This window comes from Canis lupus, chromosome 2, assembly GCF_003254725.2.
Source record: "Canis lupus dingo isolate Sandy chromosome 2, ASM325472v2, whole genome shotgun sequence".
Classification (NCBI taxonomy): domain Eukaryota; kingdom Metazoa; phylum Chordata; class Mammalia; order Carnivora; family Canidae; genus Canis; species Canis lupus.
The window spans coordinates 67,909,112-67,923,487 of record NC_064244.1 but is presented as its reverse complement, the minus strand read 5'-3'; the positions used below and the strand labels follow the sequence as shown (position 1 = coordinate 67,923,487).

The 14,376-nt window shown below is 59.8% G+C and overlaps 1 protein-coding gene across 19 annotated transcripts in view; it reads right to left on the bottom strand.

Annotated features, from left to right (window-relative positions):
* Nucleotides 1-861: 861 nt before the first annotated feature.
* The window catches only part of ADGRB2 (adhesion G protein-coupled receptor B2), a 35,838-nt gene continuing 22,323 nt past the window's right edge, over nt 862-14,376 (bottom strand). For 5 of the 19 annotated variants that reach the window (XM_049105049.1, XM_049105086.1, XM_049105085.1 and 2 more), the window contains 22 exons: nt 13,924-14,118; nt 13,703-13,771; nt 13,515-13,623; nt 12,871-13,201; nt 12,395-12,500; nt 12,171-12,214; nt 11,783-11,909; nt 11,226-11,329; nt 11,020-11,122; nt 10,174-10,324; nt 9,926-9,995; nt 9,501-9,567; nt 9,269-9,354; nt 8,876-8,974; nt 6,608-6,779; nt 6,225-6,320; nt 5,820-5,859; nt 4,545-5,161; nt 2,278-2,313; nt 1,880-1,978; nt 1,725-1,781; nt 862-1,335 (listed from right to left, as the gene is read on the bottom strand). In XM_049105049.1, the coding sequence (XP_048961006.1) occupies nt 1,150-1,335; nt 1,725-1,781; nt 1,880-1,978; nt 2,278-2,313; nt 4,545-5,161; nt 5,820-5,859; nt 6,225-6,320; nt 6,608-6,779; nt 8,876-8,974; nt 9,269-9,354; nt 9,501-9,567; nt 9,926-9,995; nt 10,174-10,324; nt 11,020-11,122; nt 11,226-11,329; nt 11,783-11,909; nt 12,171-12,214; nt 12,395-12,500; nt 12,871-13,201; nt 13,515-13,623; nt 13,703-13,771; nt 13,924-14,118 (2,964 nt within the window). In that variant the 3' untranslated portion in view covers nt 862-1,149. Of the gene's footprint in view, nt 1,336-1,724; nt 1,782-1,879; nt 1,979-2,277; nt 2,314-4,544; nt 5,162-5,819; nt 5,860-6,224; nt 6,321-6,607; nt 6,780-8,875; nt 8,975-9,268; nt 9,355-9,500; nt 9,568-9,925; nt 9,996-10,173; nt 10,325-11,019; nt 11,123-11,225; nt 11,330-11,782; nt 11,910-12,170; nt 12,215-12,394; nt 12,501-12,870; nt 13,202-13,514; nt 13,624-13,702; nt 13,772-13,923; nt 14,119-14,376 lie in introns of those variants that run through there. The other 14 variants (XM_049105080.1, XM_049105089.1, XM_049105101.1 and 11 more) reach the window with 10 other exon arrangements.

The window sequence follows — 14,376 nt, the reverse complement described above, 5'->3', positions numbered from 1 at the left end:
GGAGTCTCCCACCCTGGCCCTCTAGCCCCTCCACACCACACCACCCTGAGCCCTGGACTCTGAGGCTCCACACCCCCCAGTACCCTGCCACTCTCCTGCAGCCATGAAGGTCAGGTCCCAGGGAGCTGAGCTCAAGCTTCCTGTCCCGTGAGGAGGGTGGCTGATGAAGGGTGGGGGGGGCGGGCTCCACTGTCCACCAAGCCTGGGCTTGAAATCCCAGCTCTGACTGTGACAGTGGCCTTGAGCAAGTCACTTTCCATTTCTGGTCTCGTTTTCCCATCCACAAACCCAAAACTTCCAGCAAGGTTATTCTGAGGGATCAGAGGCTGTGTGTGCAAAGCTCCTAGCACAGAGCACAGCATGAGACCAAGTGCCAAGTGATAATAGCTAAGCCTTTCGAAGTGTCTTCCATGCCAGGCCTCACTGAGCACTTTGCGCATATTAACATGTCTCGTCCTCTTAACAACCCTATGAGATCCATACTATTATTACAGTCCCTATTTCACAGAAACCAAGGTCACTAAGCTCCGTCTTGGCTCCAGCCCAGGCAGTCTGGCTTCTGAGTCCCAGTGAATAGCAGTCATGACCATCAGGGCCAAGGGGGAAGGCCAGCTGCAAGGGATCCCATCCCATGTTCCCAATCTGCTTCCCCTACCCAGGCCCCACAGGGAGACAGGATGTGTCCAAGGTCACCCCGGGAGTCAGGGGCAAAGACAGAGTCAGAGCCCAGTCAAGGTGGGCCTGACCCCATTATACAGTTTCAAGAGACCAAGTGAGGTGAACCAAGGAGACAGGGGAACAAAGTCGGGGACCCTGGGCTGGACCTTTAATCTGGGGGAAGCAAACAGCTCAGCGGCCAAATCCACAGAGTGAAGTTTATTCCCGACAAAGTTTCCCTCCCCCCTCCCCAGCCCAGGACAGGGACAGACAGCTGGGGTGAAGATGGGGGGGCCTCCGAGAAAAGGGGAAGGGCCCTGGTCCCCCAGGCCATGCCGTGTCTGGCTCCCCCAGCCCGGCTGAGTCCACTGCACCTCCCTGCCCAGCCCTCGGGAGAGGGGAGGGGGCGCCGGCTCCTGGGTGGTTCCAAAGTGGAGTGTGAAAATAGAGAGATATATATATTTATACGCAGTGGGCAGTCCGGTGTGGCACTCACACCTCTGTCTGGAAGTCACCATCAGGTGGTTCTGTGGGCTCCCAGGCTGCTGCTCGGTGCAGGGCCAGCCGTTCTCGGGGCTTGGGGGGCAGCGAGCCCAATGTCATAGACTTGAAGGTGCTCCAGCTCTGATGTCTCCGCTGCTGGGACAAGCCAGGATGCTCCCCAGGGCTGGGCTTCTCCTGTGGGAAGCAGTGGGAAGGACCCATGGAGAGGGGCCAATACCCTCTCACTCATCGTACAGGACAAACTGAGGAGCCCCAGAGAGGGCCAGAGAAGCCCAAGGTGACCCAGTAACCAGGCGCCTGAGATCTCCCTAGCTCCAGAGTTGGGTTCCTGAGCCCTGTGCTCTGAAAGGCCCCCAGGGTCAAGTCTTCCGTGTGCCCACTCTCCTCCTGCCAGAGCCCCGGGCAATGCTCCCCATTCACAGGCAGCCCCAGAACTGCCACTTTATGCCATGGGTAGTCCCTTGGTGAGGCGGGCCGAGGTTGCCCAGGCAGGGGAGGAGGGTTGGCAGGGGATAAGCCCCTCAGAGCCCACCTGACCCGGATCCAGCCTGGGGGGCACTTACGCTAGACATGTTCCGTTCGGCTGTCCCACCCGAGGACACACTCCACCGCTTCTCCCTCTGCAATGGGGGCCATGGGTTAGGGTCCGACCCTGGGGGGCCCTGTAGTAGGTGGGGCCCTGAGCTTTGGGCAGGGAAACCTCGGGAGGTGCCCTCACCTTGGCTGTAGACTGGCTGCGGTAGCGGTCGAAAGTGTGGAATTTCTGGTTGAGCTCGTGGTAGAGTTCTGAGTGCCGCTTCCGGGTGTGCATCACCTTCTGGGAGCCACAGGGGGTCAGAGGAGGTGCTCCCCCACTGCCCCCCGCACTTAGCATCCTGGCACCCCACATCTCTCTGCCTCTAGGACAAGGCCTGGCTCTGCCTCTGCTTCAGAGCTCTGGGCTTGGGCTCGGGTTGGGGAGATGGTGGGAAGACCCCACAGAAACCACAGGCTCGTGGTCCTAGGGACTCTGGCTAATTTTAGGAGTGGATCCTCCAGAGACAGACACCAGACAGATGCCTCTCAACACACACACACACACACACACACACACACACACACACACACACCACTTACCTCAAAGTCCAGGTCTGAATATCGTAACTTCTTTCGCTGAGAGGGAGCACCAAAGAAACAGTGGAGAAGTTTTTTACCACATGCAGGGACTTCAGAGACAGGAACCCTGGCACCCAACATCTGCCCTCGCACCTCCCCACCAGCCCGGGCCTGGGAGCCAGGAAGCTTTAAGGGCAGAGGCCTGGGGGATGAGGAGCTGATGCAGAACCCGGCCGAAGGGCTTTGGCTCCGGCCCCAGGCCCACACTCGGCCACTCCTGTAATGCTCACACATACCCAACACCGTAGGCAGACACACACAGGGAGTATACACACACACACACACACACACACACACACACACACACACACACAAACCATGGACATGCAACCTAAGCCAGGAGTGTGGGAGACACAGATTCCCACATGGGACCACAGAGCAGACACTCCTTCCTCTGCTCCCTGGACTCTACCCCTCCACCCTATCTTGTCCACCTTCTGCCAGCCACAGGCTCCCCTCTCCTTGGAACCCTCCACTTGCCCTGCAAACACAAGGACTTGGGTCTCCAGTCCTTCCTTTGACCCTGCTTTGCTGACAAACCAGTTCTGTTCAAGGAGGAGCCCTTAGAGTCTTTTAATGTTGGAACCAAAAGCGCTCATGAGACCAAGGTCAGCTGTCCCGAGTTATGTGGGGGAAACTGAGGTCCAGGGGTGATGCTAAGACCACCATCCAAGATCTCCTAAAGCCCAGGTCCAGCAGACATGGTCATCACCCCCAGCCTCCATGACATCAGCCTCTCGTGGTCCTCCCAGCCCCCACCTGTCTCCTCTCCATCATCCCTGGCTTCCCCAGCACTAGGCCCTCCACGCTCTGCCCTAGACTTTCTCTTGGCTGTCACCACGCACATGTGTGTGCCCTCCCTGTCCTGGCCACATCTCTCTTTCTGGAGGCAGCAGGACATCACTTCCTGTCCTCTAAGGCCCGCAAGCACCACACACACAGCTGTGCCCAACTAAAAAAACTCTGAATTCCCCGCCCCAAACCGGCTCCTCCGCCTCCACTCCACTGCAGTTGCCTGCACCAGAAGTCTGGACGTCATCCTTGACCCCTCAAGACACCGTCACATTTATTGCTACCTCCCACACAAAGAGCCCAAAACTGGCCCCACCTCCGTGGCCCAACCCTGGGCAGGTGTCCACAGAACAAAACCTGCCGTGACGCCGAACGCGCTCTTCCCTGGTGCCGCTGTCGTTTTGTCTTTGTTATGCCTTCCTGTCTTTGCCATCTGCAGCAGGAGCAGGCACCAAATGTTCAAGAAACATTTTTGGGAGAGAAACTAAACTTGCAAATCTCTAGCTGCTAACTTAATTTCCTTTGTGCGGAGGATGGGGAGAGGTGTCTGAGGCCAAACATGAGCAGCCAACGGTGTCTGAGCTGTGACTCCTGCCCCTGTCCTTATCCACATCTCCATCATCCCTCCCAGAGTTCCAGAACCTCCCAGAGTTCCAGAGCATTCTAGAGTTCTACAGTAGCTCACTGTCACCTGCTTGTTCCCAGTAACTCCCTGAGGAGGCCAGAGGGAAGGTGGGGCAACCACAGAAAACACAGAGGCAGTGAGACAAAGGGGCTCATGTTCTCCTGAGAAGAGAGGGTCAGTGACCACAAGCCTAGGAGCAAGGGCCTGAGGCTGATTTCTGGGATGTTAACAGCATCAATTCCTAATTGCCTAGCACTTTCTACCTGCTTCATATAGAGACAAATGTTTTGTACACTCAATTAGTTCTGGAACAATTCTACAAAGGAGCTCCCCTCTTTATAAACGAGGAGACTGAGGCTCAGAGAGATTACACTCAGCATCTCACCGCTGATCAGTCAGCGCCCAGAAGCAACCTCAGACCTGCCAGACTCAGAGACCCAGGCTCCTGGCCCCCAGTGTGGCTTCTCTAACAACACACTTGGCCCAAACCACAGGCCCCTCAAAGGAAGACCTGTCCTAGCCAGTCACCGCAAAGGAGGCAGTGAATCAAGTGGGGGAATGCACGAAAAAGTGAGCCCTCAGTGTGCACGAGGTCCAGCTGAGGAGTTCAGAGGAGCCAGGTTCCCTTGTATTTGCGGGAGCACAAATGGAAGAAGAACTGCACAGTGTACACACTCCCAGCCACTTTGTACAAAGGGGCTCCTTTGGGGGCAAGCTGGCTGTCCCTTCCCAGCTGCTGCCTGTGACTCAGACATAGTCTCAGGCACATGGGGGCAGGCCTCCCCCCCACCAATGCCCTACAGCCCCTCACCTCCAGGGAGCCCAGCTTCATGGTAGAGCCTGGCACAGTGCGGGGCATGGTCCGGCTGCGTTCCCCTGGCTCAGATACTTGGCGGGCACTGGGCGTCGGTGGTGGTGGCTGGAAGGTCATCCCATAGGGGTTCTGTAGAGACCCATAGGCAGGGCCCAGCCCCAGGCCTGAGTGTTCCACAGACAGGAAGCTGGGGTAGCCTTCCGGGTGGGCCAGTGTCTTGGCAGCCCTCCGAGGGGTGCCCTCAGGCCGGGCCCTTGGGGGATCTTCACCAGCTCCGCCACCACTGCCAGGCTGCAGGCTCAGAGTCCGCCGGGGCAGCACCATGTAGTCCCCCTCAGAGCCCGGCTCGGGCCGCAGCCATGTGAGGTCCAGCTGCCGGAGGCCACCTTCCCCACACATGTACACAGGGTTGGCCTCCTGTGGGGGCGGTGGCTCCCCCAGCCCTGGCGAGGCTGCCATGGGCACCAGGATATTCCCAGGCAGCGGTGAGAAGCTGAGGCCGCCCTCAGGACCCACGAGGCAGGACTTGGGCTCCTCGTCCTCGTCCAGGGATAGGCGGGACAGTGTGCCCGTGATGGTAGATGGGTTGCAAGTGTTGACCTCCTTGAACAGAACTGAGAGCAGGAGTGGGAGAGAGGTAAGTCCTAGGGAGGAGGAGTCCCTGATGCCCTTGCCCAGGCTGGGTAGGTACCAAGCTCCTGAGCCTGGACTGAGTCCAAGGAGAAGAAACTGAGTCCTAGAGAGATGGCTAGGTGATAGGTACTCTCTCACACACCAGATGCATTACGAAGAAGTGGAGTCAGACCCGCCCAGAGACCCACAGCAAGGCAGGGCAAGGAATGAAGCCAAGGCCCAGCTCCTACAGGTCAGCTCCTGGTGCAGGTCCTGATCTCTGACCCCCGTAGCCCTCAGGCTGTCAATACAGCCTTGTACCTCCCCTCTCCCCAGCAGCTCCTCCCCAGGAGCCAGAACTGGAAAGAGATTCTGGTAAGAAGCATGAAAATGATAGAACAATGTGACAGCCACTGTATGCCAAGTACCCATGCCCTAGTAAGGCATCTGATCCCCCCTAATTCATTAAAGCTCAGAGAAGTAAACCATCGGCCCAAAGTCACACAGTAAGTGGTGTTCAGTTTGACTCCAACTTAGAGCTGTCTGACTCTACAGCTAAACCCCACAACCAGACTGTTAACGGGGCCTCCCATGATGGGGCTGGAGGGGCTCCCTTTTTGCCCACCCCTGGGGGCCATTCTCAGTCTCCCACAGACTCACCTGTCTGACAAGCCAGATCCACATCTTTTTCAAAGTCTGACTATAGGCAGAGAGAGACAGAGCAGATGGGCAGAGAGAGGATCAATGTATCAGGGTGGGGAGAAGGGACTCAGGCCCCTCCCTAGCCACCCAGAGGGGCTGCCCTTGGCATACTGCCCAACAGAGCCCACCAAGGCCCCCACATGGTATTCTCCAACCTCACCCAACAGGTGGAAAAACCGAAAGTGGAAAAGACTTGCCCAATACCAGCAGGCTGTCAGTGACTGGGCCTGAATCAAACCTAATCTCTGTCCCCTCCCTGACTCTTATCCCCTCCATGGATGGGAAGATAAGCCTGGGGCAGGAGGACTGGTGGCAAGAGGAGGGAGCAACCCACCCATACCCTTCCTAGGCCCCCTCACTCACCAGGATCTGCAGCTGCCCATTTTTACATGAGTCGGGGGAGTCTTCACTCTCATCGGCCCGGCATACACCCATCTGGCACTTCACCACGTCCTGGACCTGGGGGCAGCGGGTGCCTGCTGGGCCTGAGGCCACCACAGGGCCCCTGGCCACAGCTGGCTGGGCCTCCCACCCCAGGCACCCGGGTGGGTGTGGAAAGAGAGAAGCGCATCCTGTGTAGGGGAAGGTCAAAGGGGAAAAGGAGCCCCAGGAGACCCGAAGGCCTAGGACAAGGCTGCCCCAGGTCCCCAGCTTCCACACCCAGCTGGGGACCTGGTTGGGGCCTGGCTCCTCCCCATCTGCACAGGTGAGGTGGATGGGAGGGGGCGGGAGCAGCCCAGCCCCACCTCTCGGCGCAGGAAGCAGTGCACAGCAGTGATGACAAAGCCCTGCGCCGAGTTGAAGACAGCGAAGAGGGCCTGGAAGAGGACGGAGCGCCGGTCTGTCATGGCCAGGACGGCCGACATCCAGGTGAGCGCCAGCAGGGGCAGCACCACGCAGGAGCTCCAGAGCGAGGCCCTGAGGATGGCAGCAGAGGGCCCGTCAGGGTGACACACCAGGGGACAGGGGTAGCTGAGTCCAGGCCTGCGCTCGGCCTGAGGCCCTCAAGCTGCAGACTGGCAGGGCCCTGAACCCCAAGACCTCAGCAATGTCCCCAAGCAGACAGAGGCCGAGGAGCCAAAGGCAGAGAGGCAGAGAAGAGAGACAGAGAGCAGAAAAGAGCGGCGAGGCCAGAGCAGAGGCTGGGAGAGGTGCGAGGGGCTGAGCCGGAGCCAGAGGCAGCCTCAGGGCACAGAAACAGAGAAGGTGGAAGAAGCCCATGGGAGAGGAGGCTGGGGAGGGAGGCAGATGCAGATGCTGTGAGTTTCAGCCCCAATCTGCGTGGAATCACAGGCCTGGGCTGCACCCCCAGAGATTCCAGGAGAGGAGGGAGGGGACTGGACGAGGAGAGACAACAGACCCAGAGAGAGAGAGCATGAGACAGGCCGACACACGGAAAGATCCAACAGTCAGAGAGCACGGCACGGAGGGCATCAGAGCACACATCTTTGGGGATGGGGTCGGGCCCAGTGCAGCAGAGCCTCTTCCCCCTCTGGTCCCCAAGGAGGCAGTGCCAGGCTCGGGTGGGGTGGGGGTGGGGTCGCTCAGAGCCCAGGGCAGAAAGAGCATAGCTGGGGCTGGCGGGAAAAGCCAGGGTCATGACCAAACCCACACATCCCCCACCTTCCCTTGGCCCCAGGGAGGGCCAAGGGAAAAGGCAGACAGGCTCTGGCATCCAGGCACCAGAGCCAGCCTGCCCTCACCAGCTAAGGCCCACGTGGGCACAGCAGGGCAGGCTTGCCCTACTGGGCCAGGTGCCACGCCCAGCCTACTCTGCCTTAATGAACACCCCGGTAGGAGAGTCAGGCAGGGGTGGGAACAGCTCTGGACAAGGCAGAGAGATGGGCAGGGGGCCAAGGACCTGTCCTAGGAAGAGAAGTTCAGGGCTATTCAGCCTGGCGGGGGGGGCGGGCACAGTGGTCTCCACAGCCCCCGGGGGCGCAGCCAAGACTCAGAAAAGGCCTAATCACAGTCATAAGAGCTACCATTGATTAACCACCAATCCTCTGCCAGGCCCTACACTGAACAATTTACATACATTAGTTCACGCTGTGATCAAAACAACTCCAGTAAACAGGCATGGGGATTATTATCCCAATTTACAGATGAGGAAACTGGAGTGTGCCCAACTGGGAGAGAGACGGAGCTGGGATGCAAACCCAGCTTGGCCACCTCCAAAGCCCAGGCTTGTAACTGCTAGTTCTGAGAGACTGGGTCAGAGAGGCAGACAGCAGCCCGAGGGAGAGGGAGCTTTCTACCAGGCACAGCTTCCCAGAGAGGGTGCCAGATGCTTCCAGAAGCAGCGAGCTTTCCTGACCCCAAAGGTGTGCAAGATAAAGCTGGACCCTCACTGGTCAGGGAGGCTCCAATGGATTTCTGGCCTTGGGTGGGAGGTTGGGCTCCAGGCCCCTGGGGATTCACTCATTCACTCATTCTACTCTTACACGGCTCTGATTTTAGGATTCTCTGCTTCCAGGGGGTATCTTGGTGAAGTAGCTCTCTATCTCTAAGATTTTCTGTTCTCCAATCGATTGTGAGATTCAATGCCTCTGAAATTCTAAATCTCAGATGCTATGACAAATGATAAGAGTATGATTCATTCATTCTAACATTCTTAGCTTCTGATTGTCTTATTCTAAGATTCTATCATTCTAAGGTTCTATGAGCTCAAAAATTCTAAGGGCCTAAGATTCTAAAAGCCTCTGTAGGTTGGGGGGTGTAAGGAGGGCTCTGCAGCTGTGCCTGGGAGCTTAAAACATAAGCTGGGAGTGGGGGCAGGGTGGGAGCGAGGGGTGGGCACAGGAACCCAGCATCTTCCAAGAGGCACAGACATTCACTCCCCGCTGCCCTTTGCCACATCAATGCCAAGCCCTTGAGAGTGTGTGGCAGATTGACAGGGCAAGCTTTCCAGGGCACTGGGCTGATATCCCTCCTCCCCCCCACCACGGGCACTGCCCCCCATTCTTTTGCCCCCGCCCGCCCCCACCCCCACCCCCCCGGGGGGCACAACTAACATGGCGTTCCTGGCCGAGGCTGAGCTGAGCAGGGGGCTGGGGACCGCTCCGCACGCTGAGCAGGGGAGGAGCAGGCTGGCCCAGGGGCACCGCTCCGACCTCGGGGGCGGCAAAGACACGGGAGAAGGAGGGGGGAGACACATGGGAAGCGGGAGGAGACAGGGCAGCATGAGCCCCGAGTGGGGTGGGAGGGGGAGGGCAGACGAGAGAGAAAGAGGTGGGTTAGGGTGGGCGAGGGGCTGCAGCAGAGCACTCCAGGTGCCCACCTTGCCTGCACCCTTGATGCACCAAGGTCAGGAAGCCCCGGCCGCATGGGCAAACCCTGAGTCTCCACGAGGCCCGGCCCACCCTCCCTGCACCACTGCCCACAAGGCCACGTCGCAGCCCCCTTACCCGGCCCTCTGCTTCTTGGACTTGTCCGAGATGCCATCGCGTGCCATGAGCTTGTTAAAGACGATGATTCCGATGAGCATGTTCACCTGGGGCCCAGTGGGGGTGGGGTGGGGGGAGACAGGATCACCAGGTGCCCTCCTGGCAGCGAGACCCCCAAGTGGAGATGGGGTTCAGGGAGAAGATTAGAGCCCCTATGGCCACACCCCTCCCCAGATGCTGAAGGGGGACGTACCAGGACGATGACAGCAGCGGGCCCCACAAAAGCATAGAGCAGGCCACCCTCCAGGGAGAGCCAGCAGCTGGAGTGGAGGGGAAAAAGGGGCATCAGATACCCAGGAGGCCCGCTCCTTGCACGCCACCTCTCAGGGCCCACTCCCAGCTGGGTTACAGTGAGCCTCGGTTTCCCCTCTAAAAAAGATCTGGCCCTGACAGGTATCAAACAAGGCTGATCCCTGAGCTCCGTGGTTCTTGGAGGTTACCCCCCAATCCCAGTACATCCCTTCACAGTCCAGGAAACAGAGGCTCAGAGACGGGGAAGAATTTGTCCGAAGCACGGCAGACACAGGCCAGGACCGCAGCCTAAGAAGACCCAATGCCCGGTGTGATGCCCCAACAGGTCCGCTAACCCCCGCTGCCCGCCACAGGAGGCCCACGTACTAGCTGGATGTACCGTATCCTTTGGTGCGGGTGAAGCCGACAGACACGGCCACCACCAGGGCGGGCAGACCTGGAGGAGCGAGGGGGCCACAGTGAGATGGCTGCCAGTTCCCGAAGCCCTCTCATCCTCCCAGACCCAGCGCAGCTGACCCCGGGCCCAGAGAGTGGGGCCAGGGCCAAAGTTGAACCCGTCCTGCTGCCCCGGCCCCCAAGGCCCGGTGCCAGAGTCCATCACGGGCCCTGCTCACCCCAGCCCAGGCAGAGGAAGCGCTTGCGAACAAGGCGGGTACGCATCCGTCCGATGACAGCCAGGTAGGACTGCCAGGCCTCAGTGAGCACCCAGCAAAAGGAGGAGAGGAAGAAGAAGTGCAAGAAGGCGGCAGTCATGGTGCATACACCCTGCAGAGAGAGGAAAGGGAGGGAGTGGCCCTGAGCAGCCACCAGGGTGGGAGGCGCCAGGCTTCCCACACCCGCTGCTGGGCGCTGCCGTGGCCGCCCACCCGAGCTCCGCCCCCCACAGAGCCCTGTCAGGCACCCCCGCCTTTCTGCACCCACACGCAGCACGACACGGGCCCGGTGACATGCACACAGCACTCGACATCCGGGAGGCGGGCAGGCAGGCCACCCACGCGCAGACGGGGCTGGCAGGGGTGGGGACAGACAGGAGCACCTGCCACGTCACGGCCAGGCGGGCCCCACGCCTGGCACTTGTAGCGCTGACACTGCAGAGAGGGCCGAGGGGGCTCACAGGGGACAGCCAGCCCAGGTCATCCACAGGCAGGTGGCACAAGAGGCCTCGCTCGGGCCCCACAAATGCCACCCACCTGACACATGCACAGAAGCTCAGCTCACATACGTGTCCCTAGAGCACACATTCACCACTCAAGTACACACACACCCCTCTCCCGTGCCCTCATGTCGGCTCACACACCCTACTTCCCACACACACCCTCCCCCAACACAGGGCTCGGGTGTATACAAACAGCCGCCACCTGGGCACGTACGTGCAAACACACGCGCTGTCACCTGCAAACGCTCTCCGCCCTCAGCCCTTTCACTCCACTCTCACCCTGGTGCCCGTGACCTGCACCTGCCTTGCTCAGCACCCGTGACTGGCCCACGAGGATCAGGACGTTGGACGCCAGGATGGACAAGCAGAAGTTCAACAAGATGATGGAGCGCTCGGATTTGATGAACCTGAGAGGGTGCAGTGGCAGGGACACAGGAGCTAGCGGCCCCGCCCAAGGCAGGCGGGCTGGCTGGCCGCCTCCCACCTCAGCCTGCCCCACGTCCCACCTACCTCCAGAAGGCCGCATAGATGGCGAGGAGGGTGAGCAGCGCCATGCACGACACGGCACAGCCGATCACGAGGGGGACCGAGGGGGAGCCTGCCAGCTCCAGGGTCTAGGGAGGATGATGAGCAGGACTTACCGGGTCACTGGGCCAGGCAGCTGCAGGGGTGCCCTGCCCCTCCCCACTCCCCTGTCTAGGCCTGACTGGCGCCTCTATCTTCCTCACACTCACACCGTTGGATTCACATGAGCACAGGGCAGACACAGTCACACACGGAGATGTGCGTTCATGCTCGGTCACCCACACTTTACTCTACGCAGCCAGACATGCACGTGTGTGTACCCGCACACGGTCGCCCACCACCACACATCCCCGGGCACACGTCATCCCTGTGAGCACCATCCCAGCGGCACAGACTTCCCGTGTGCCGTCCCACGAATGCACCTGCTCAGACTCACATGCCGATCGCCCAGGTCCCTGCCAACACGGTCACAGATGGCTACTGGCAGCCCAGGAGCACCCCACCCCGCCCCCACCCGACCCAGGCACTTCCCTCCCGCTCACCAGGTCCTTGGGTGGCTGGGCCAGCACAGCAAAGGTAGACAGGTGCTGGCACTGGCAGCGAGTGTGGGCTGCCTGTGTCTCCAGCGTCTGGCAGCTCTCGGTGTCCCAGTCCCCTGAGCTGGCATCTCTGGAGTGAGGGGAGAGGTGGAGTCATACCCAGCCCAACTCTGTGGCCCCACCCCTAGTGCTGGCCACTGCCCAAGGACAAGGGACATCCAGGGTAAGGCCCCACACAAGAGGCAGGCAGCTGAGAGCCCCAGGATGTGCCCCTGATCCCCCGGCCAAGGACAATACCAAGGAACCCTCTGACCTGCCTGGTGAGACAGCCCACCTGACGATAAGCACTAAGGCCACACCCTCCCCCACATAGAGCCCCTGCCCAACTCACGCTCGGGAGTAGTCCCAGCTGGCACAGTGGGGATCCGTGGTGCCCTGGGGAGAAGTCACAAGTACAGTTTGGGGTGGGAAGCTCACCAACCCAGACTATCACCCATCCTGCCATGGCAGAGCCCCACACAGGCCAGAGGTTTAGCCCGCTCACAGGGCAGACCACCTGCCCATCAGATAGGCCTTTAGGGTGTCCCCAGGGTTACTGTCTAGGCCCCTACTCACGTTGATGATGTAGGAGAGCTCCACTGTGATAAGAGGTTCAGCTGGTGGCTGGGTGGGGGGCCGCACAGTCACTGTCATCACTCTGGACGTGACGGCCAGCGGGGGTCTGGGGGACAGGTACTGAGATCAGCTCCTGCCAGCGGTGCCCAGACCCCATCAGGATCCCCAGAGGTACTTGGGATCAGAGGCAGGGGGCTACCAGGGAACCATGGGCCTGGGAAAGGCCTAGAATTCAGTGGGGCCTAGAACTTCAGATGAGGTCCGAGCTCAGACCAGCAGCCCCCAGTCCCTGTGAAGCCTCTGGGAGCTGTGTGGACACCTCTGAGAATCACCTGTATCCCCAGCCAGGCAATGATGCCCAAGGCCACAGAGGGAGCTCTCCGTGGCCAGCATAGGCTCAGTACAGTATAGTACAGGCAGGCTCGGTCCTCCTCCTCTCCCCTGGGCAGCCCCCTCCACCCTTCTCAGGGACTCACCTGGGGGGTGGCAGGATGAGGCCAAGCGTGCGGTAAAGCACAGCACCGATCACAAAGTAGGAGGACGACTCCTCAGGATCTGCTGGCAGGAGGCGCTGGTGGGAGTGGCCTGGGCCAGGGGGCACGGTTCCTGGGCCCCTCCCCCTGCCAGGGCTGCCCGAGGTGCCAGAGGCAACTGGCTTCCCAGGGGTGGAAAGGCTGAGCACCTCCTTGGGTAGGAAGAGGCGGTCCTCCGAGTGCCGCACCCAGTCCTTCATGCCCCTGCGGCCACGCATGGGGAACGTGATGTCACTGGACACGGCGGAGACCGGTTCTCGCTGAATGCTGATCACTGCAACCCACACCAGAGACAGGGGGACAGAGGCAGAGGGGAGAGTCACAGGGGAAGAAACAGATTCAGGAGAGGCAGATCCCGAGGTTGGTACATACACAACAGGTGCGGGGTACATGCACAGAGAAACCACCCAGAGGTGGGGGAGAAGAGACATGGAAAGAGATACAAAGTAGGGGCAAATGAGGGGAACAGAGGACCCAGAGAAAGAGAGAGAGAAAAAACAGGAAGAGCCCTCAGAAACCATCCCTCCCCCACAGCGGCTCAGGTTTTCCCATATCCAGCACCCACTCCCCAGCCTGCCTCCTTGTACCCAGGTTGTCTGTGACAATCAGAGAGCTCTGGAAGGCCTTGAGGGCATCTCCCACCAGGTGAATGAAGTCCTCCACAACACGAAGCAGGTGCACAGAGCCCGGGGATACCTAGAGACAGACAGTATATGAGGTTTCCAAGGCAGGGGTGGGTCACGGAGGAAAAAGCCTAGGAAGCCCTGTCCCTCACCTGCTGAGCATCATCCCACTTATCCTTGTTCTCTGCATCCACCATGAAGCTCACCACCTGGAAGAAGCGCTGGGGGAAGAGCAGTGGGTGTCAGGAGGTCCCAGCCCCAGCGATGGTATCTTCCCTGCCACAATCACACATGTGCCACCCCCAGCAGACCCTGCCAACCTCCCACTTCAGTCTAGGGTGCCCTCCTTCCTTCCAGTGGGGCAGGGCAGTACCTGCACATCATCAGCCGAGGGCACATAGGTGGCCCTCTTGAAGGTGTCAGTGACGTTCCTTAGAATGTCCACAGAGAAGAGCAGGTCCCCACTGTAGTAAGTGCGCCGGGCCAGTAGCTCTTGCAAGCTGCGCACCACTTGTGACATGCCCTCACCTGCCAGCATGCGCTGCCCTTTGGCCAGGTGCTCCCGAAGCTGCAGGGGGACAGGCGGGAGGCTGTCACCAGAGTGTCAGGAGCTGGGATCGGCCGCCAGCCCATCCCACTCTAGTCCACCCACTGCTTGCATCCAGAGGGGGAGACAGGGTGAAAAGGTCAGAGAGCAACGCTCAACGGGGCTCATGGGAGACAGAGTCCAAGAAAAAAGCCTAAAGATACTTTAAAAAGACTGAAATAGAAACAGCTAGAGAAGGGAGGTGCTCAGATGTACACATAAAAGATGACAAGCACGGCA